Source organism: Labeo rohita, chromosome 15 (genome assembly GCF_022985175.1).
Source record: "Labeo rohita strain BAU-BD-2019 chromosome 15, IGBB_LRoh.1.0, whole genome shotgun sequence".
In the NCBI taxonomy this organism is placed as follows: domain Eukaryota; kingdom Metazoa; phylum Chordata; class Actinopteri; order Cypriniformes; family Cyprinidae; genus Labeo; species Labeo rohita.
The window spans coordinates 38,592,422-38,614,572 of NC_066883.1; the positions used below are offsets into that span (position 1 = coordinate 38,592,422).

Below are 22,151 nucleotides of genomic sequence, written 5' to 3' on the forward strand. Positions count from 1 at the left end.
TTAAATGATCAAAAGAGCCATTCTTTTTCGAATTCGATATCGCTTGTAATGATTTTAAAAAGCTGTTCAGTTCTTGTTTAGTACAGTGTTATGTGTTACTTCTCTAACACATCTACTGCTTACACAAACGTTGATCACACTACAAACAAGACAAAACTGTAATGCTATAAGAAACAGAAAAGATTCATTCATTTTTTACCTGGGTCTTTAGTCTATGATTAGCTCACCTCACCTCTCATCTGACAAGTTTTTGGGCTCCAGTCGTTCGTTCATCACGTGACACCCCATAAGATGAACGAACAACTCCAAAAACCCGAAACAGGTGAACTAATTCCAGTACGGAAGCTAATAGGATGTTGCGCATGCGCGACTGAACGAATCACTCCCCGAGACGACTCGTTGTTCCCGAGTCAAACTGAAGATTTGTTCAAAATGAAAGAATCGTTCAAGAACGACCCATCACTAATTCGTAGCATCGTGGACGCGCATCCCAGAGCCTGTGCTACATGAGCTTTTGTGCTTAAAAAGTATACACATTTTAATTTTTTGAACAAAATGACCAGTCGTTCGCTAGATAAGACCCTTCTTCCTCAGCTGGGATCGTTTAGAGCCTTTAAAGCTGCATTTAAACTACATTTTGGACGTTCAAAATCGGTGCCCCGAGTCCAATATATGAAGAAAATCCTAAAATGTTTTCCTCAAAAACCATAATTTCTTTACGACTGAAGACAGAAAGACATGAACATCTTGGATGACAAGGGGGTGTGTACATTATTTGTAAATTGTTGTTCTGGAAGTGGACTTCTCCTTCAAGGCAGAATAAAAAAACATGCCTTGGAATGCAGGTAATGCACTGGTTATTAGATTTACATTAATCAAAGTGTTGAATTCATAATGGGATTATGCAGAAACAGTACAGGTCCTCATTTCTGATCTCTAGCTGTCTCCGATTCCCACTCTAATATTGTTTTATGTGATGATCATCATCAGTTTTATTTAAACATGTACATGGCAGAATACTTTTGTGAATGACGTACGTTTGTGATGGGTTGATTGTGGTCACGAGGGAACCTGAGAACGTCACATCAGAGTTTCTAATCTTTCTAATGAAGTTTTTAATGAAAACTTTTAGCATTTTATGTTTGCTGTCCATGGTCAGTCATCATAAAGCAAAATGGATTTAGACGCCTGAAAACAACCGTAAAAAGTCTTTATTCAGTAATCATTCCGTTTGTACTCTGTAAAAACACAATTAGTATTTTTAAGACAGTGCAAAGTTGATTTCATCAGATCAGAATCATCATTAAATGAGTGAAGCAGCTCGGCTCGGATTTACAGTCGGAACCGCACGGTCCAAAACCACAGACACAGAAGGCCACAGACGGACACAAACGCAGAGAACAGGCAAACTCCACCAGTACAAAAATGCATTGAGATTTGCAGGGCAGGTCCTAAGCAATTAACCGTGCCAATGAGGGGAGGAGCTCTGGCAGTTTGACTGGCACATTCACTGTCCTATCAGCATTAGTTCCTGTATGAGGCTCCTCCCACACTGCCTCTGACTGGCAGCTAAACATTTTCAGGTAGAGAGGCCTCTCGTTGGCCGACATCCCCGTTGCTGCTCTGTGATTGGCTAGTACAGAAGCTCTCAATATCTGTCCATCAGAAGACGTAGATTTTGTCTCGTTGAACCGTGTCTAGGTCGTCGTCCATAGTGAGCAGAACCTGAGGCCACAGACACACAAACGGATGTTTATTTGACATGATGATTTTCAATTGTCTTTGAGTTTGACTGATGTTTTGGACTCACCAGGAAGGATCCGAACATGGCGATGGAGGACAGGAAGTGCCAGATGTCGTGATCGTCAAAGAAGGAGAGCAGGATACACTCACGGTTGTGCTCACGAGACTCGGCTGGAGTTTTCTGGCGACACACAGTTTGATCAACATCACTGAACACAGGTAACGCAGTTACTGAGCCTCGATGACTTTATTTAACCAATGGGAACCTGAGCTTGTGAATACAGTGACCAGCCCAATAAACAGAATAACTATAAGTAATCCCAAACGCCAGTGATTTTACAGCTGGTAAATCTTTTCCATTCGTCAGCCACTGGCAAGTAGCAAGTTAAACACTGAATGCAACCAAAAACCTATAAAAAGAAGTCTCTTCTACTCATCAAAGCTGCATTTATTTGATTAAAAAAAATACAGTAAAATAGTAAAATATTATTCTAATGTAAAACATCTGTTTTCTATGTGAATATCTGTTAAACTGTAATTGATTCCTGTGATGCGCAGCTGAATTTTCAGCATCATTACTCCAGTCTTCAGAGTCACATGATCCTGCAGAAATCATTCTCATATGCTGATCTGCTGATCAACAAACATTTCCGTTGAATGTTGAAAACAGTTGTTGCACAATATTTTTGTGGAAACCATCATACATATGATTTTTTTAGGATTCACAGATGAATAGAAAGTTCAAAAGAACAGCATTTATTTGACATAGAAATCTTTTGAAACATTATAAACACACCCTAACTTTACTCTCACTTTTGATCAATTTAATGCAGACTTGATGAATAAAAATGTTAATTTTATAAGAGTAATGCATACTTAAATAACATTCAAGGACAAAAGGGGTGAAGTTGCTGTGTGTGTGTTTGACTCACCTGCCATGTACTGAGACCCTGAAAAAAGAAGAACAGAGCAAATCCCCAGACCACAGCGGTGAAGAGAATACACACCAGAGCCAGACACTGGATTCGCTCACCGCTGCGCAGCTGCACACAGAACAGTTAAATCAGGTCAAAAATAAACACATCTTAATTAGACTAAAACTCAAATTCATCTGAATGAGTTCAAAATCTGGAGCACAAGCTCTTCTCACAGAAAACACAGGACAGTTCTTTAGATCCGGCCCTCGAGGGCCACCGTCAGTCGGGATCGGATCTGAAGAACTGAAGTGGTATGAGTATCTGATGATGTCATAATGAGAGCAGCACCTTCATTATGATGTAAAAGGCGAAATAGAGCAGCAGATTACAGATGGCGATGGCCAGCAAGTACGAGGCGAAGTCGTTGGGTCGCTTGATGAGGCCGTACGCCGCCCTACAAAAAAACACACACGTCACACATGTGCTCAAATCATGTGATTGAAAGAGACGTGAGATGATCAGTGTTACTCACAGTGACCAGTTGACAATGTTTCCCATCACCAGCAGAACCATCCGATCCTATAGACACAAACACACACGTCAAACAGACAGATTCACTGTGACAGCTGCATGTGTGAGAGTGTGTGTGTGTGTGTACTCACAATGTACATGGGTCCGCTGCACTGCCGAATACAGTCAGTGTAGATCACATACAACATCCTGCGTAAGATCCCTGAATCTGAAACGAACACACATCACATGTTTGAGCGTGAGTGAGTGTTTGAGTGTGTGTATGTGTGAGTTTGAGTGCGTTTGTGACTCACCGAGTCTCCAGCGGCCCATGTAGTAGAGCTGTGTGCTCAGCAGCAGTGTGGCCAGAATGTGTATGATAGAGAAAACGATCCAGAACACTGTGTTACCCTTTCCAAACACCTGAGACACACATACACACAGGTTTGACTCATCTCAGAAACATTTTTATCAGTTTCGATGTCCTAACTGACCTTTGACCCCTAAACCAACCCTCACACTTACACACGATTAGACTGAAATGTGAACATGGTTTGGAGGATTTATGAGATTAAACACCTGAATACAGATGTGTGAGTGTGTGTGTGTGTGTGTAAGCTCTCACCACTCCCAGCACAGAGAAGAATATGACGGCAGCCAGACATGCGTAAGCAGAGTACGCACTGGCGTTGATGTCTGGGTGTCTCTTCTGATACAGCTTCAACATACACAATCCAGCAATCATATACATGAACGACGTGTCTGAAACACACATTCAATATGTTAGATCAGAGATTCAGAAACTTTATTATCTTTATTATGAATGCAACCACAAATTTCTGAAAGAAGGCTGCATTTATTTGATCAACAATACAGTAAAAACTGTGAAATATTATTACAATGTAATATATGTGTTAAACTGATTTCTGTGATGTGCAGCTGAATTTTCAGCATCATTACTCCAGTCTTCAGTGTCACATGATCCTTCAGAAATCATTCTGATATTTGCTGCTCAACAAACATTTATGATTATTAGCAATGTTGAACGTCATCACACTCACCGAACTGGAAGTTGGTGTAGTTCGGACAGACGTGGTAACAGGCGCTGAGCAGCCCCTCCATCATCAGAGCAGTGCCCATCGCATAATACAGGCCGAAGTGCTTGGGAATACCACACTCCTGAAAGACAAACCACAGCCTGTGTCAGAAGTGTCGCAGAGAGTTGTGAGTGGATACGAAGCTTCTGTTTGTGTGTCAGTCGTTCAGACGGATTCGGACGGTTCTCACCAGCGCAGTGTTTTCGTTGCGTTCCAGAGCGCGGTTATGAAGGATGTCCCTCTGTAGGACGATGAGCAGGAAGAGCAGCCCCAGCATCACATAACCCAGGTTACTCAGGATGTTATTGAAGGAGCTGAAAACGTCAAAACACTCACATTTACGGCAGATCTCGTCATGCTATTAGACTGTTTAGTATCCACTAACCACTTCCAGAATGTCTGAAGAATGCACAAACACACACCTTAGAGCTCCAAGAGGGTGTGCACACAGGAAGTTATAATAGCAGATGTCTTGGTTTCCTGTGACATTTACAACCTGTCAGAAAATACATTATAAAAGACATTACAGTCCAGTCGAGACAGAACATGGACAGCGTGAGACAGAAACAGGGATTTCATACCGTCTGATAGGTGATAACCAGCTGAATGACAGGAAGAGCGTAAAACACGGCGATCGTAGCGATGTTCCTATAGAGAAAACACACACGTCGCAATCACTGGATGTATAAGACAAACACATGCGCTTCCTGTCCTGACCCGTGTGTTTGAGACTCACCAGAAGTAGATCTGGTATTTCTTGCTGAGGACGCGTTTGTCTTTACGAGCGAGATCAGAGACGCACAGGAACTTCTGTGAAGGACAGAGAATCACAGTCAGTAAATAAACGTAAACACAGTTCAGCGGTGTTTGTCAGTAGTTCACGCACCTTTGTACGGACGATGTTTTTGTCAGAGTCGATGTCGGCCAGCGTGTCGTAATCGTCCTCTTCTACTGAACTCAGAGACTCTTGACGACTGCGGCCGACACTCTCTAAGGAACGCTCTGAAACAGAAAACACAACGCTCGTTATGGACGGATCACTGAAGGAATTTCTGAAATAGATGCTGACTTTGTTCATCACAGCATTCAACAGACTTTTCATGCAAAATTTTGGCCACTTGATTTACTCCTTTGCATTGATGCATTTAATAGACATTTTTATTTGGAGTGGAACAAAACCTCATAACTCGTGTTCATTTAAATAAAAATTACTGCGAATACAATTAGAGAAATTATCATTTCCAGTGTTTCTCAGGACATCGGACCAATATTTGTGGATTTTGTTTTAGAATTGGGTGGGAATTGATATGTAGGTGCTGATTGGCTGATTTATAAAGTGGGCGTGTCACCAATGCGGATGGCTACGTGATGTGCTGTGATTATTCGCCGTTTAAAAGCCTCCAATCCTAAGTGGTAAAAATAAACCAATCAGAAAGCAGAGCACATCAGACAGCCAATGAGAGGGCAATGAACTGCCAACATAACATGAATATACTTTGTGTTTGTGTGTGTGTCTGTTTGTACCCATGTATCCGTAGTTCCCATCGGCTGATGCTAAACTGTCAGTAACCGCTTCGGAGCTCAATGTGCTGCCGTTATCAGCTAGAGAAACAGACAGACAGATTACAACACATCTGACGCAGAAACAATCCGTCTGAATGAAAACTTTCACTCACTCACCAAATGAACCGTATTCACACGGAGAGACTGGAGCCTTTCCTGAAACATAAACAGTGGGTTAAATGCGGTGTGTGTGTGATGTAGATGTTTTACACATAATCCACACAGAACTGATCTCAACAGCTAGTATAATAGTCTTTAATATTGCAGACACTACTGGCATTCATGTTTCTTTCTATAGAGATCACTACATCGTTCAGCATGTAAATGAGGTCTTCATGCCCAAAGCTGAGATGAAAGATGCTACTATTCACTTCTAAACAGGAGCGGGTTAGTGTTTGGGTTAGTTTAGTGATGTCACAACTACAGATGTGAACAGATAATTACCATACAGAGAGAGAGAGTTTGAGAGCAAATGAAAGCAGGAAGTGTCATATCACACACACACACACACGGTGAGAGACAGCATGCAAATAAATCACACACAGATCTTACCCAAGAGAGATGCTAAACACACACACAAAGATGCCAAAAAGAGAATAGAAAATAAAAGGATAAACATTTTAACAAAGTCACTCATTACATTAAAGACATTGATAAATAATCCAGATGAGTTCATGAATCACTGCTAATTTCTACAGCTGTGTGATTGGTTACCTGTCTCTGCAGGTGAGGTGTCAGTGTTCAGAAGCCCCTCCCTCTTCCTGTTCATCCTGAGAATGAGATAATGTGATTGGCTGTCATTGAATATTCAAACTAGGGCTGCACGATTATGACAAAAATCATAACTGTCGATTATTCCCTTGAAATTTTAATTGCGTTTATTAATTACGATTATCAAATTTGACATTAAATGATGCTTTGAAAAGCTTTACACCATAGTTTGAAGCAACTGCATGCCACATTATATAGTTTCTTGTTTATAAATATAAAAAACCCTTAAGAGAACCTGTAGGAAAAACATACTCTCTCTCTCTCTCTCTCTCTCACACACACACATCTTAAGAAAGCAAAATAATGTAAGTGTAAAAACACAAAATTTTTGTAATTGTGCCTTCAGACGATGACATAATTGTGGCATCTGTAATTGTAATCACGATTAGAAATTTGATTAATTGTGCAGCCCTAATTCAGACATCATGAAATCCACTGACTACTGGATGTATTGAGTGTCGCTGGCATTACGTTTCAGATTCAGAGCAGCATCTGCGCCATAATGTCCGATTCAAGCACAGGCAGAGCTTACCTCTTATTCTCCAAACACGCCACGAGAAACGTGAGCAGATAGAAGGACAGGAAGATCCCCAGACAGAACAGCATCCCCATCACATACACCTCCGCTAGAGAACAGACAGAATGAGCCAATGAACTGATGGACAGATGAATGAACGACTGATGGAACGTGTAGTGTGCAGCTCACAGTTAATAGCAGGAGAAACAACTACATCCAGCGTTTTACTGCGATTCCCAGCATCCAGCAGCTCATCTGAGAAAACACACACAATTACATCAAACACGGATTCTGATTGGCTGCAACAGAGTAACGGTGTGCTTTGATTGGCTGCAGTAGAGTAATACTGTGCTCTGAATAGTTGAACTAACCGGGTAAGAGCGGGTAGAATCGCAGCGGTCCTCCGCACGCCTCGTCTTCGGTCTTCACCACCACCACCACATAGAAACTGTTACTAGGGAAATCCTTCCTCTGAAACACACAGATCATACACATCCTCACATAATAATAACAACAACAACAACAACAACAATGCACTGATTATTTGTGTTGGTGCGACTGTGTCAAACAGCCACATAAACATATTTCAAGACTAAATGTGAGATAAAAGTCACTGGTTTACTAAAAGCTGCAAATATTTAATTCACATGACCTTTCTCAGTGCCTGAGTACAATACTAAACACAGGTTTCAGTGAGGATTAGACGACAGAGAATGTCATTAGCTTAGTATAGAAACTTAGTTTTGCAATGGAAAGCTCTTGTGATGATAGAAGTGTGTGTGTGTGTGTGTGTGTGTGTGTGTGTGTGTGTGTGTGTGTGTGTGTGTGTGTGTGTTACCTGCACTGTGATGGCGGCTGTGGTGGTCATAGTCTGATACATTCCAATAAACGCCACATTATTATCCAGATCATAAACTGGACACTGGACAGACCGAGAGAGACAGACAGACAGATGTCAGTGTATGCACATTTGACTGATTATGACGTGTGTGTGTGTGTGTGTGTGTGTGTGTGTGTTTCTCACCTGGATGTCCTGTATTGACATGACTGAGCAGGGGAAGGTATTCTGTGAGTTCACCTTCACAATCACTGTGTCCACACCTTCAGGAAACACGTACTTAAAGAACTGCACACACACACACACACACACACACACAGTCATTACACTGACTTCAGCACTGCAGGAGATCTGTGTGTGTGTTTGTACCTAGTTATATATACACACTACCGCTCAAAAGTTTGGGATCAGTAAGACTTGTAATGTTTTTTAAAGAAGTCTCTTCTGCTCATCAAGGCTGCATTTATTTGATTAAAAATACAGAAAAAATAGTAATATTGCAAAATGTTATTACAATATAAAATAATGTTTTTTATTTGAATATACTTTAAAATATAATTTATTTCTGTGATGCAAAGCTGAATTTTCAGCATCATTACTTCAGTCTTAAGTGTCACATGATCCTTCAGAAATCATTCTCATATGCTGATTTATTATCAGAATGATCAATGTTGGAAACTGTTGTGCTGCCAGATATTTTTTTGGAACCTGTGATTTGTGTTTTTCAGGATTCTTTGATCTGTCTTCAAGTGTTCTATATGTGCGACTGCTGTGTGTGGCCCTGTACTCACATTTATCATGATTCTTCTGTCATTACAGTAACTGCACACATCAGCTTTAGCTGCATCTGTTATTCACATCCTTCAGAAGCAGGATGTCAAACACACACCTGTTTGCTTTCTCACACACACCTGTCTGCTCTAAACTCCTCTAGCAGTGAGTGTGTGACGCTGCAGGACTGAGATCAGAGGATGTTCATCAGTGCCAGATGATTCACTGACTGCTCTGAGATCAGCTCTGCAGCGTCTCCAACACTCACCGACGCTCATCCGCAGTGGAGGAATCTGATCTGAAATCAGTTCCGTGAATCTGAGAAGGTAAACTATGTAAACCCATGAAAGCCCGCAGTGAGTGAGTGAATGTGTGTGTGGACCTGTGGTTGGGACGGCGTCGCATTGAAGCTGAATTTCTTGTCTGTCCTGTGAACATAAAGAGAAAAGAAAAGCATGACATTCCTACAGATCGGAGCACACGCCCTTCTGACGCTAAAACAACTAAATCACCAGCTTCAGGACATGTTTACAGCAGTTCACCAAGAAAACAAGAACAAGTCACTGGATGCAGTCAAAGTCTGGACCGGGTCAGATCAGCGTGGCATCGTGATATCCGTCTGATTACGACTGAACTCTGATCAGTGACTCACTGCAGGGTGAAGCTGTCCACACGACTGACGCGCAGCTGATAGTGAATCCCAGCGCTGGACAGCGTCGACACGTCCACGTAGAAGAACTGCGTCTCTGACACTGCCTTGGTGGGCGGCTGACACAGCGTACGGCCCACCTGCGTGTACTGATACTTCCTCTGATACCTGCACAGACATCATTACAGTCAGAAAGGATTTCTGTGGCTCTTAAAATCCTAATTAAGGCCTAATAAGATCTTAAATCAGAGCAGAAATAAATGCAATAAATGTGGTACACACTAAGAAATTAATATCTTTCCTAGTATTTTTATCTGGTTTTCCAATTCAAATATTTAAACATCCTTAAATGTGATCCTGGAGCACAAAACCAGTCAGCACGGGTATATTAGTAGCAATAGCCAACAATACATTGTATGGGTCAAAATGATCGATTTTTCTTTCATGCCAAAAATCATTAGGATATTAAGTAAAGATCATGTTCCATGAAGATGTTTTGTAAATTTCCTACCGTAAATATATCAAAACGTAATTTTTGATTAGTAATATGCATTGCTAAGAACTTCATTTGGACAACTTTAAATGTGATTTTCTCAATTCTGACTTTTTTGCACCCTCAGATTCCAGATTTTCAAATAGCTGTATCTCAGCCAAATATTGTCCTATCCTAACAAACCACACATCAATGGAAAGCTGATTTATTTCAGTATATTTCAGCTTTCAATTTCAAAAAACTAAGCCTTATCACTGGTTTTGTGATCTTGGGTCACAAATAAAGATATAATGCTTTGCATATTCGCTTCCTCAAGCTGTTCCTCAAACCTGCATGCATTTCTTTCTTCTGCCGAACACCAAACTGTTTCTCGTAAAGTCTGTAATTTTTTATTTATTTTTTTATAATGGAAGTCAGTGGAGACCAGCAATTGTTTTGTTCCCCACATTCTTCTTTGTTCACCAGAAGAATCATACAGGTTTGGAGCGACATCTAACTGGAATGAATTCTAATTTTGGGTGAACTGTCCCAGTGTGAGAACTATACAAATGAGTTTATTGCTTCATTTGCACTGCTTGTGCAAAAACAGAAGTTTATGAGGAACTGAAAGATCAAAGTTCACACATGAAAGAACAAATCATCACACTGGAGTCCAAATTAAACGTGGACACCTGATTATCATCTGACTCCAGCAGTACTTCACACACACACATATTCATATATATAAATATAAAAATATAGTTGTTGTGTATTATATACAGTGACATTGTATCTTGTAAATATTGATGGCTCCTTGACAACTTGTTTGTTTGCTGTTGTTTTTGGCATCTGATGAACTCACTTTGATCAGGTTATTATGGGATGTCGGGTTGCTAGGCAACAGCAATACTCACAGGCCTCTGAGGATGAGGGGAACCTGAAAGGACAGAACGGCCTGTTTCTGCCGGACCACGAACAGAACCGGACTCTGAGCGCTCTCCGACAGCAGCTCCACGGACACGCGCACGCCCTCCGTCTGAAAGACACACCGAGACAGAAGGTACCGCACTGAGTAACTGTGAGCGCATTAGATGTTCGTGAACCTGTCTGTGTTCTGATGGACTCCTGCCTTGTTTCTGGAGACGGTGTGGTTGTAGGAGTAGATGGTCTGGTTGTCGCTGGTGACCGTGTCGTCGTACGTCACGTCAAACTGAGCGTCTCTCTGGATGACCACGTTGTCGCCGCACACCGCCGGACGCCACCACACCAGCATCAGGACCAGCCAGACCGGAGCAAACCGGACAGACGCGCAGCAGAGCTCCAGCATCCTGGATCCGTCATCAGCCTGAGAACTGAAGCAGAACACAAACAGAGTGAGTCTGAATCAGGAAACACGCGTGAGACATGTCGTTCCTGCATACTTACCATACTTCAGATGAACAACAGAGAGTTTGGAATAATTAAGATTTTTTTTGATGTGGTTTTAGAAGAAGTCTCATAAAGGCTGCATTCATTTAACATACAGTTTTGAAAACAGCTGTTTTCTATGTGAATATCTGTTCAACTGATTTATTTCAGCATCATTACTCCAGTCTTCAGTGTCACATGATCCTTCAGAAATCATTCTAATATGCTGATTTGCTGCTCAGTTATTAATAATAGTACTTATTACCACCAGTGTTGAAAACAGTTGTTGCTGCTTAATATTTTTGTGTAAATCATGATACCCTTTTTCAGGATTCTTTGATGAAAAAAAATTCAAACGTGTAAAATATAAATCTTTTGGAATAAGTATGATTTTAAAATGCATTCAAATAGAAAACGGTTATTTGAATAAAATGAATGCAGCTTTGGTGAGCAGAAAAGACTTCTTTCAAAAAACATTAAATAAATCTCAATATTCCAAAACTCATGACTCCATATTTTATATAAAAAAAAACTGATTTCTGTCATCAATATCATGATAGCAACAACAGTCTGAACATTTATATTCAAACGGAATTTTTTATAATAAATTATTAAAATATGAATCTACAGAATGCTCACCCGTCTCCGAGGCCGTAAGAGCCACACTACTTTTACTATAGTAAAATATGGTAGAATTGTAATAAGAAGGGCTGTACAATTACAATTCTACAATCACCACATCACACAAGCGTGTATATATAGATCACACACATATACATCCATGTAGTCGCAGGCATATATATAGAGAAATGTGAGTATATATAGTAGAATGAGCACATAAACAGTGTCGGGTTCTGGAGATGAATGACGTTCAACTCGTCATGATGATTTAACTGCTGTAAATCCGACACAAACACATCATAACACACGACAGCGCTCACCATATCACACACAGTCCGCTGTTAAACTGATGGAAAGGCGATCTGCTCCGGTTGCGTCGGTTCCGATCCGCTCGCTCTCGCTGTTGTGTTGATACTGACCGGACGCCGCGTCGCGTGATGTCACCGCGCACGCGTCATGTGACACATCATGAACACGCGCAAACGCAGGGAGAAAACTGTTCACTGTCACACTGATTTACGCAAACTGCATGGGGCGCAGATCTCATCTTTTAATATTTATTCGGCATGTAAACGTTTCCCGATTAGTTAGAACAGATGCGGTCGCGCTGGATTAGCTGAGGGCGGAGTTACACTGCGGAACAGCCAATCGCAGCACAGAACGACACGTGAGCGCTCGCGTTGACGTCGTTTGTTTACAGCTGAGCTGAAACTGACACTAAAGCTCATTTATGCACTGTGACGCTCACATATATTTACACCAAATATGCAATTAATCGATAAAAGCAGTGACTTCATATGAATGTGATACTAACCGACAATACAGGTCATATTTTATTAGGTTTTTAAAGACAAATGTATGTTTATATACACTACCAATCAAACATTTTTGAACAGTAAAATGTTTAATGTTTTTTAAAGAAGTCTCTTCTGCTCACCAAGGCTGTATTTATTTGATCCAAAGTACAGCAAAAGCAGTAATATTGTGAAATATTTTTTTTTTACCATTTAAAATCACTGCTTTCTGTGTGAATATCTGTTAAACTGTAATTGATTTCTGTGATGTGCAGCTGAATTTTCAGCATCATTACTCCAGTCTTCAGTGTCACATGATCCTTCAGAAATCATTCTAATATACTGATTTGCTGCTCAACAAACATTTATTATTATCTGTATTTAAACAATTGAGTACATATTTTCAGGATTCTATGATGAATAGAAAGATCCAAAGATCACCATTTATCTAAATAAGCTTTTGTAACACCGTTCAAAAGCGTGCAAGAGGAGAAATTGTAGAAATTAATACTTTTATTTAGCAAAGAAGCTTTAAATTGATCAAAAGTGATGATAAAGACTTTTTTTTTTCATTTCTACTTCAGATGAATGCTGTTCTTCTGAACTTTCTATTTATTAAAGAAACCTGAAAAAACACTACTCAAGTGTTTTCAACATAATTATAATTAAAAAAATGCTGAAAATTCAGCTTTGATCACGGAAATCAATTACATATTAAAATATATTCAAACAGAAAGCAGTGATTTTAAATAGTAAAAATATTTCACAATATTACTGCTTTTGCTGTACTTTGGATTAAATTAATGCAGGCTTGGTGACTTCTTTAAAACACATTAAAATCTTAAAAACTTTTAACTGTACATAATAAGTACACACAGTAAACACACATATATAAAAATTTCAGATGTGATTAATCGCAATGAATCGTTTGAGAGCACTACACTAAATACACAATTCATCAATAAAAGCAGTGAATCATATGAATGCGATACTAACCGCCAATACAGTTCTCACATTTAAAAGTGTTTATTTCATATTTTATTATTGTAAAGCATTTTTAACATGGTTATGTTTACATATGTTACAGTAACAACAATTGGAGGAAGAGAAAATATATTTATACTGATGCTTTCCTCATGCCAGAGAAGAGAAAGAGGCTTGATTTTGTACACAAACACGGCTGTGTATGTGTGCAGCGTGCTGACACAAGTCTATTTAGCAGCTGTGGTTTCCTCCAGTATCTGCAGCAAAAGGTCGTGCAGAGGTTTGCTGAGAGTTTGATACCCAGCCGCTGTCAGATGCAGGAAGTCAAACATGTCATGTTTTGAGATGCTTCCATCTGATTGAACGAACTCGGCACTGACGTCCAGAAACTGAGCCGGGCCGAGCCGCGCCACCGACGAGCGCAGCAACTCGTTCACCGCCGCGTTCTTCTCGCGTAACGGGTTCTGATGTTCTCCGCGAGGAAGAAGACCCTGAGAATGACACGCAGAGAGTCAGTGTGTGTGTGTCATCATTCATACAATCGCACACTCGTGTACGTACCAGCACGACGATTTTGGCGCGAGGGAGCTGTGAGATGAGGAACTGCGTGATGGCCGTCACTCCTCCTGCCACCTGCTCCGCCGTGTGCTGGTGATTATTGGTGCCGACCCACAGAACCACCACCTGGTGGCGACACGCACACATTACAGAGAGCTCTGCTGCTCGTGATGTCACTTCCTGTGCTCTGAGCACCCACCTTCGGCTGGATGTTCTGCAGCTCTCCGTTCTGCATCCTCCAGAGAACGTTACAGGTCGTGTCTCCAGCCAGACCGAAGTTGAGCGCGTGCAGCGGAGAGAACAGATCCTTCCAGACCTGAGAGAGCAGAAACACTACAGCATCAGGAGATTCTTTTGCACTAAACTATTAGTGAGATCCAGCCAATTTCATCTAAAAGCAGCCGAGGTGTCGTGTGGCCTGCGTTACCTCGTGTTGTTGCATCAGCTGAACCATGGAGTCTCCGATAAACAGCACTTCGGGTTCTGCGTCCTTACACTCCTGAACGAAGCGCTCGTGCTGAAACATGTTCAAATCAGATGCATTTAAACCAAACGGTGCGTTTGCTCACTAATCTCCTGACTACAGAAACACACTCCTGTAGTCATGCTGGAGCCACTGTAAGGATCACGATCACTGAGAATCCAGGTATTCAGTGAGAAGCTCTAGTTTTACCTGTGAGATCCAGCGCGCGTCACCCTGGACGTCCTGCACGGGGAGAGGCTGAGCAGCAGGATTCATCCTACACACACACACACACACTATAAACATGCAAACTAACTCGTGTCATTTATCAGATGTATGTAAAGTCGTTCAGGTCACGTCTGAGCAGCAGTGCTGCAGTATCATCAGCTCAATGTGATGGGTTTGATCCCACAACCTTTCAGTCCTAGACTAGATCTTTGACCAGTAAACCAGTGTTTCCCAGCTGTCATATGAACCCACACACACGTATATGATTAGTCACACAACCCTGTGAAAGATCATTCCTACAGAAATTGTGATTATTTCACCTTTTGACAGCTGTTTTAAGTCCCTGTTTAATAGGTTTAACAAAAGTAGTTAGTCATACTCCTGAACTAGACTAACCCACTGCTCATTCTGTCTGACTGTAACAGGTTTGTTCACACTCAAGTGAGCAGCAGAAACTGTGTAAGAACTAGATAATGAAGTTACTAACACACACACCTGTGTGGCGAAGCTCTCCTCCACAGACCTCTGTAAGAGTGTTTATGTGTGACTGTTGATTTATGTTTATTTCACACAGAAAAGCTCACTTCCGCGTTTATGAAGAACCACCGTGCGCTGACGCAGACGCCCCGCCTCTTCCGCTGACGTCAGCACACAACACTGATCACGAGAGAGAGAGAGAGAGAGAGAGGTCAGAGCAGCATCTGTGTGTGTGTGTGTGTGTGTTCTTCATATCCTGTAGATGTTACGCAAATGAATCAGTTTGAAGCATCAGACACTGAATAAGTTTAAATTCCACAGTTCATTCTGAAATAATGATCACTTATATGAATAGCTCTAGCATCTTATTACATCATCAAATCTGTGTGTTTTTATTTGCACTGTACAGTAAAAATTACTGTATAATGCAGCTATAATAGAGGTAGATAGACACATGGAAGCGCATGCTCTGAGGCTCGTTCACGAGGAGTTGCGCATTCACGGTTCCCACATTCCTGTCTCCGAGCGCGTTTCCGGTTGGAAGGGGGTGGGTGGGGTGTGTGGGGGGGGTTATGCAGGGAACTTCTTGTTGTCATGGCAATAGTTTCCTCAGCGCATTCGCGCAGACAGCAGCGACAGATCTGAGGAATATAATAAACACACGCGCGCGCGCACGTCCTGTCGCCAAGGCGACCGCGGCACGCGCTCGCGCAGGCAATGAAGTCATTGTTACGCTATGATCGGTTGCCACGGCGACATCCATGAGAGGGCGCTGCGCAAAGGGGCGGCGCTCGCGTCCTGACGCACGGCGGGGGCGTGTCCGGAGAGCGCGCTGCGCGTCCTCGCTTGTTGTTCCCGCAGAGAGGGCAGAAGATGGCGGCCGTGTCGAGCGGGGCTGCCGCCGCCGCCGGGATTCCGCACCCGAACCGCGAGCGAGCGCAGCCCGCCGCCTCCATACACCACCCGAACGCGAACCGAGCCGCCGCCGCGGGCGTCGCGGGCGTCGCGGGCGTCGGCCGCCCGCCCCCCGTGCGCGTCGGCTACTATGAGATGGAGCGGACCATCGGGAAGGGCAATTTCGCCGTGGTCAAACTCGCCACGCACATCATCACCAAAGCCAAGGTGAGCGACACTGGCGTCGCCGCGTCGGACGCGCCGCGCGGCCCATCCGCGCACCGACCAGCGGAGACACCGACCGCACACACGCACACACGCACACACTCACACACTCACACACACACACACACTCTGATGCGGCCTGCCCTCGCTCCTCGCTCGCGCGCGTGCCTGTGAAAATTGTGTATGGATTGTGTATAGATGCGCGCGCGTGTGTGTGTTGCGTATGGATTGTATACGTGTTTAGATTGCGCATATGTGGAGCGTGTGTGTCTCGCGTGAGGGAGTGTGTAGATGGCAGTGTGTGTGTGTAAATGTGGGTTGGTTAACAGTAATCCATGTTGTATTATTGCAGCAGTGATGCTGTTGTGGGAGGAGAGAGATAGACAGACAGAGATATAGAAATAGAGAGAGATATGGATTGAGAAAGAGAGTTAGACAGGTAGATAGAGATTAAGACTGACAAGCAGAGAATGTTTTGTATTTATGGGTTTATTTTTGTTTATGTGTTACATAATCATGTTGTTCAGTGCTTAAATGCTTTGGCAATACTGTACAAGTCAATGTCAATAAAACTCCTTTGAATTGAACTGGATCAATAGATAAATGGGTAGACAGTGGGATAGACAGGGGTCCCAATGGCTGTCTGATCTGTGATGATTCTCAGTGCTTGTGAAGAGGTTTGATGTGTGTTCAGAATAATCAGGAGTGTGTTCATACACATGTTTGTGTGTTTAGTGTTGATCTTTGTTCGTCTGTGTGTGTGTGTTTGTACAGTGTGGGTGTCATGTGGGCAGCTGTGTGCTTTGCTCATGCTGGATCTTCAGTGTGTTTGGGTTCAAATCTGTCATTTGCTGGAGTGACGTACATGTGTGTGTGTGTGTGTGTGTGTGTCCTGGTTTGCTCTGGATCACTGCAGGTCAGCGTCAGGATTCCCCCAGTTTTAACTCATCTTAAGGGCTCTAATAGGCCGGTGACGGAGCGGCGTACGTCAGCGCAGGGCATCTGCTCGTCATGATGTTCAGCGTAAAACACACGCACACTTGAGCTGCGATGAGTCGTTAACACGGCGTTACTCGATCAGGAGCGCTGCTGTGTGTGCAGCTTCATGTGAGAAACGCATAAAAGCATCTGCTCAGTGCATGAATGTGAGCGCTGGACTCATCCGCTGATGATTTTGGGGTTTTCATCGGCTGATACGGCGTCGGTTTGATTAGCAGTGTGTGGTCCTATAATCTGCTGATGTCAGTGGATGCACACAGATTTAGAGTTCATATTGTGTGTAGTATCATCACATAATCTCAACAATAGCGTTATGTAATATCAGCCACACTGATCTCTAGATATCGGTATCCTTTGAAAACCCGAACGAGTATGAGTCGATGTTTGATGCGTTTCTCCACCTGACGCTGCAGTGAATATTCATGTTTTGGTATTCGCACTGATCGCTTGCTTTGATATACACACACACACAGTGGATCATATCACGTGTTTTCGGTGAATCTTGTGTCGTGTGTTGTTGTGTGTTACCTCTGTTCATTTGTGTGTGTGTGTGTGTGTGTGTGTGTGTGTGTGTGATGCACTGGATATTCTCTCATACGGTGAGCAGGATGATATGCTGTCATTTCGATCTGCACTGGAACAGAAGTGTGATGTATTGTGTTTAATGAACATTAAGTGCCCGACAGGTGTTTTGTTTGTTGTCAGTGTGATTGTGTTGAAGCTGTTCACGTGATATGACCGCAATCGTGTGCGTCACGTATGACATGTGAACCCATACGTGTTTCACAGTGTCCTTAGTTTGAGCATCATCTGTCCTGATGTATTTCACTCCACAGCCGTTTCCCACAATGCAGTGCAGCTTTGAATGTGCATTGCAGAAACAACTAGTTGACGACCTTAAAATGTTAAAATATGGATGCACTGAGCCAAAACCTGAACTAGAATGTATATTATTGACTTTTGATTCAGCCTACTTGTTTATCTCTCTTATATACTTTAGTTTTAGAATTTAAATCATTCGTAAAATCTTTTGTAGATCATTTTCAGTGCAGCACTTTACACAAGAATCAATTTATGATTCACATACATTTGACATGAATGAGGCTTATTGTATATTCATTCACGTTTTATACACAAAATGCAAACCCAAATATGAAATGTGCAGTTGCATTTGATGGTCACGCATTTCATAGGTACATCTGTGAGATGCACAAAATATTTTACCATCATGTTATGAATTTCAGAATCTGCCTGTTGACTTGAAGCAGAGCTGCACGATTATGACAAGATTCAGAACTCTTGACTGTTTGTGTTGATGTTGTGAACACGACATCTCTCCTGCTCACCAAGACTGCATTTATTTGATCAAAAATACAGTAAAAATAGTGAAATAGTTTTGCAATTCATAACAGCTGTTTTATATGCGAATAACTTTTCAGATGTAATTTATTTCTGTGATGCGCAGCTGAATTTTCAGCATCATTACTCCAGTCTTCAGTGTCACATGATCCTGCAGAAATCATTCTAATATACTGATTTGCTGCTCAACAAACATTTCTGATCATTAGCAATGTTGAAAACAGTTGTGCTGCACAATATTTTTGTGGAATAGAAAGTTCAAAAGAACAATATTTATTTGAAATACAAATCATTTGCAACATTGTAAATGTGTTTACTGTCACTTTTGATCAATTTAATGCATCCTTGATGAATAAAAGCATTCATTAAATAAACAAATCATACTGATTCTAGATTGTCGAACGGTCGTGTAGCTGCACATCCAACACAAGCAGATCTGACTATAGTCTGTGTGAATCTCAGTGTGAATGGGATGTTTTGATGTGATCTGAATCTATCGCCGTATCTCAGATATCTTGCGATTGGTTAGTTGTGGCAGGGAACCATAATCTTGGGTTTGTCAGACTCAACTTCATCTAGTTGAATTGGGCTCTGACGCGTGTTAAAGTTGTTGGAGTTGATGATTTTTGTGATGATGGCACTTTATATTTTGGGTTGTTCGGAGTTCTGTCTCGTCACTAGAACATGGTCGCGAGCGTCCCGGTGTGGATCTGCTGTTACGCTGCGTGTGTCCTGTGGACGCTTTATGAGGCGTCTGATGCATATTGCACACAAAATGAGAGGATCTTTTTCAAAACGTTGAGATCAATCTGATTGATTTGCATTCTGTTATTTCTCAGGAGTTAGGAAAACCAGCCCTTTCCAAGCCACAGCTGTGTTTAGAAGTTCTCTGCACTTCATGCTGATGCCCAAGAAAAATCAGTCACTGGATTTGATGATGTTTGTATGATTTGTGGTTCAGGAGTTACTTTGAGATGCTCAGGAGATCCTCATGCATTGTGGTGCTGGGTGATATTGCAAAAAATAAATTCACAATTTGTTTCCCAGAATGTTTCACTGATTCAACACACTTAGATCCATCCTAAATGATCAGAAATAAAATAAGATTTTGTTTAAAATGTAGACATGCAGTTTTGTAGGTCAACTGAAAAAGTATAACAGCAGTAATAATGATTAGTAACAGTAAAACGGCAGCAGCTTTCGGTCTGTCAGCATCATCAAACATCAGATATCAGGCGTACAGTAGTAGCTCAGCACAGATTTCTGCTTCTCCATTGCTTTTCTATGGTAAAGTGATAGTTCACCCAAAAATACGAATTCTGTCATTAATTACTCACCCTCCTGTTGTTCCAAACCCGTAAGGCCTTCGTTCATCTTCAGAACACAAATTAAGATATTTTTGATGAAATCCGAGAGCTCTCCAGGGTTGCCAGGTTTTCTCAACAAAACCCATCCAATTGCTACTCAAAACTAACCCAGTCGCGTTTTGAGGGGGGTCCCCTGTTATAAATCACATTCCAGGGGATAAAATACACGTTTTTTTGTCGGGGTTCCCCTGGTAAATTCGTACTCCAGGGGCTAAATATAATGTTATTGGGGTTGCTTCAACCAGCGGACATTAAAAACAACCCTTGGCAACAGCGTTAAAGTAGCTCAGTTCTGCAGGAAAACCACGCACTTGGCAACACTGGAGCTCTCTGACCCAGCACAGACAGCAATGCAACTGAAACGTTTTATGGCACAGAAAGTTAGTGAGGACACTGATAAAAGTATGTGACATCAGTGCTTTGACCGTGATGTTATGAAGATATGAGAATACTTTTTGTGCACAAAGAAAACAAAAATAACATCTTCGTTCGAAATTTCTTCTCTTCCGTGTCAGTCTTTGACGTGCGTTCTCGGGAGTGTCGTGATGCATGCGTGTGATGCTGCTGTCGTGAATGCTGGCGGAGACTGAGACGCACTTAAAGTATTCTAGTGGCTTCATAACATTACAGTTAAACCGCTGATGTCACGTGGACTATTTTAATAATATCACTACTACCTTTCTGGGCCTTAAACGTGTCAGTTCCATTGCTGTCTATGGAGGGTCAGGAATCTCTCGGATTTCATCAAATATATCCTAATTTGTGTTCTGAAGATGAACGAAGGTCTTACGGGTTTGGAATCCATCAGCTCTTAGCGCTGGCGGATTGACAACGGGTCTGATTGTAATGTTTGCTAATGGTTTTATTCCAAACTCTAGCTGTGTTTCCATCACCCTGTTTTTATGCTCATTTTGAATTATCGCATCAGAAGTGAGTGACGGAAACACCAAAATTCTGAAAAAAATCATTTAATTTGCCAAAAAAGTTTTTACGCTCACTTGCGGTGGTTTTTGAGTTTTGTGGAAAAGGGTTAATGTGAATAATTAAGATTTAAAACGCATTTTGTGAATTAATTTCTCAGTCATGTGACTGTGTTTTGGGACGGGATATTTGACTAACTAGCAGACTGATCTCATTGCACAGCATCTGATTATTCTAAAATGCCTGAGCGAAGTCTGCCGTCAAAGTATTTTTGTGTAATTGCCTTAAAGAGCTGTATTACAAGCATTGACCACATGTATTGTTTCGTCTGCTCTCTCTGAATTGCACGTAATTTATTGCATGTGAAAATTATGATGATATATTCAGTTGTTTCTCCTACTTTTCTTAGTGATATTTAGTGGCAGTTTATCAGGAAGTGACGATTCACTGAAGAGTCTGAAGAGTCGCCTGCTCTAAAGCAGCGGCCGGATCCTGCGTCAGAGTTCAGATCAGGACCGTCACGTGATCCAGAAGCGAGCTGTGATTGGTGCTTGTGTGTGTCTTCAGACATCAGTGTGTCTCAGACTCTGTGCTGATAGTTGTGTGTCCGTTTGTCTGTCTGTGTGTGAATGGTGTGTGTGTTCAGCAGTGACGTGTGTGAGTGCAGACGCTCAGCTGTGTAAGCCAATTAACATGCTAAGACTTGCTCTCATCTGGAATGTCTCTCTCTCTCTCTCTCTCTCTCTCTTCTGTCTCTGTCCGTGTCTTAATCCAGGCTGATGTCAGATAACAGGTGCCGCCTGTGGGGGTGTGTGTGTGTGCGTACCTGGTATTTATCACATTATGAGGACCAAATGTCCCCACAGGGATAGTAATACCAGTAAATTTTGACCTTGTGGGGACATTTTTTAGGTCCCCATGAGGAAACAGGCTTATAAATCATGCAGAAGGAGTTTTTTTGAGAAAGTAAAAGTGTGCACAGTCTCCTGTGAGGGCTAGGTTTAAG

General features: G+C 42.0%; 3 protein-coding genes across 6 annotated transcripts in view; 1 reads left to right on the forward strand and 2 right to left on the reverse strand.

Moving 5' to 3' along the window:
• Positions 1-1,196: 1,196 nt before the first annotated feature.
• Positions 1,197-12,468, reverse strand: sidt2 (SID1 transmembrane family, member 2). Of its 2 annotated transcripts, XM_051129685.1 has the most exons (28): positions 12,197-12,468; positions 10,978-11,200; positions 10,763-10,884; positions 9,380-9,544; positions 9,110-9,155; positions 8,143-8,244; positions 7,957-8,040; positions 7,490-7,589; positions 7,308-7,373; positions 7,134-7,227; positions 6,545-6,600; positions 6,383-6,394; positions 5,948-5,986; positions 5,792-5,869; positions 5,154-5,269; positions 5,004-5,077; positions 4,849-4,915; positions 4,690-4,763; positions 4,458-4,581; positions 4,232-4,349; positions 3,796-3,932; positions 3,485-3,593; positions 3,323-3,399; positions 3,193-3,239; positions 3,009-3,114; positions 2,676-2,786; positions 1,811-1,924; positions 1,197-1,725 (listed from the first exon to the last, which is right to left on the reverse strand). In XM_051129685.1, the coding sequence occupies exons 2-28, from the start codon at positions 11,173-11,175 to the stop codon at positions 1,663-1,665; spliced, it is 2,499 nt and encodes an 832-aa protein (XP_050985642.1). In that variant the 5' UTR covers positions 11,176-11,200; positions 12,197-12,468; the 3' UTR covers positions 1,197-1,662. The 2 variants fall into 2 exon arrangements, with proteins under 2 accessions (XP_050985642.1, XP_050985643.1); XM_051129686.1 differs by lacking the exon at positions 6,383-6,394 and having other exon boundaries at positions 12,197-12,467.
• Positions 12,469-12,708: 240 nt separating this feature from the next.
• Positions 12,709-15,566, reverse strand: LOC127177417 (platelet-activating factor acetylhydrolase IB subunit alpha2). The gene is made up of 6 exons (XM_051129691.1): positions 15,399-15,566; positions 14,886-14,952; positions 14,640-14,729; positions 14,412-14,528; positions 14,216-14,338; positions 12,709-14,145 (listed from the first exon to the last, which is right to left on the reverse strand). Exons 2-6 carry the CDS (start codon positions 14,949-14,951, stop codon positions 13,882-13,884), a joined length of 660 nt encoding a protein of 219 aa, XP_050985648.1. The 5' UTR covers position 14,952; positions 15,399-15,566; the 3' UTR covers positions 12,709-13,881.
• A 682-nt stretch (positions 15,567-16,248) lies between these two features.
• Positions 16,249-22,151, forward strand: part of sik3 (SIK family kinase 3) — a 28,871-nt gene continuing 22,968 nt past the window's right edge. For all 3 annotated transcript variants that reach the window (XM_051129684.1, XM_051129682.1, XM_051129683.1), the window contains exon 1: positions 16,249-16,502. In XM_051129684.1, coding sequence (XP_050985641.1) covers positions 16,254-16,502 — 249 coding nt within the window. In that variant the 5' untranslated portion in view covers positions 16,249-16,253. The remainder of the gene's footprint in view (positions 16,503-22,151) is intronic.

What these genes read in the sequence shown, in the direction of transcription:
- LOC127177417 (XM_051129691.1), bottom strand. Translation starts at nt 14,951, where the DNA reads ATGAATCCTGCTGCTCAGCCTCTCCCCGTGCAGGACGTCCAGGGTGAC. An exon ending in ACGCGCGCTGGATCTCACAG is followed by an intron (nt 14,730 to 14,885) that starts GTAAAACTAGAG and finishes AACATGTTTCAG; the next exon opens with CACGAGCGCTTCGTTCAGGA. An exon ending in AGCTGATGCAACAACACGAG is followed by an intron (nt 14,529 to 14,639) that starts GTAACGCAGGCC and finishes CTGCTCTCTCAG; the next exon opens with GTCTGGAAGGATCTGTTCTC.
- sidt2 (XM_051129685.1), bottom strand. Translation starts at nt 11,175, where the DNA reads ATGCTGGAGCTCTGCTGCGCGTCTGTCCGGTTTGCTCCGGTCTGGCTG. An exon ending in TGTCAATACAGGACATCCAG is followed by an intron (nt 8,041 to 8,142) that starts GTGAGAAACACA and finishes CGGTCTGTCCAG; the next exon opens with TGTCCAGTTTATGATCTGGA. An exon ending in AGGGTCTCAGTACATGGCAG is followed by an intron (nt 1,925 to 2,675) that starts GTGAGTCAAACA and finishes GTGTGTCGCCAG; the next exon opens with AAAACTCCAGCCGAGTCTCG.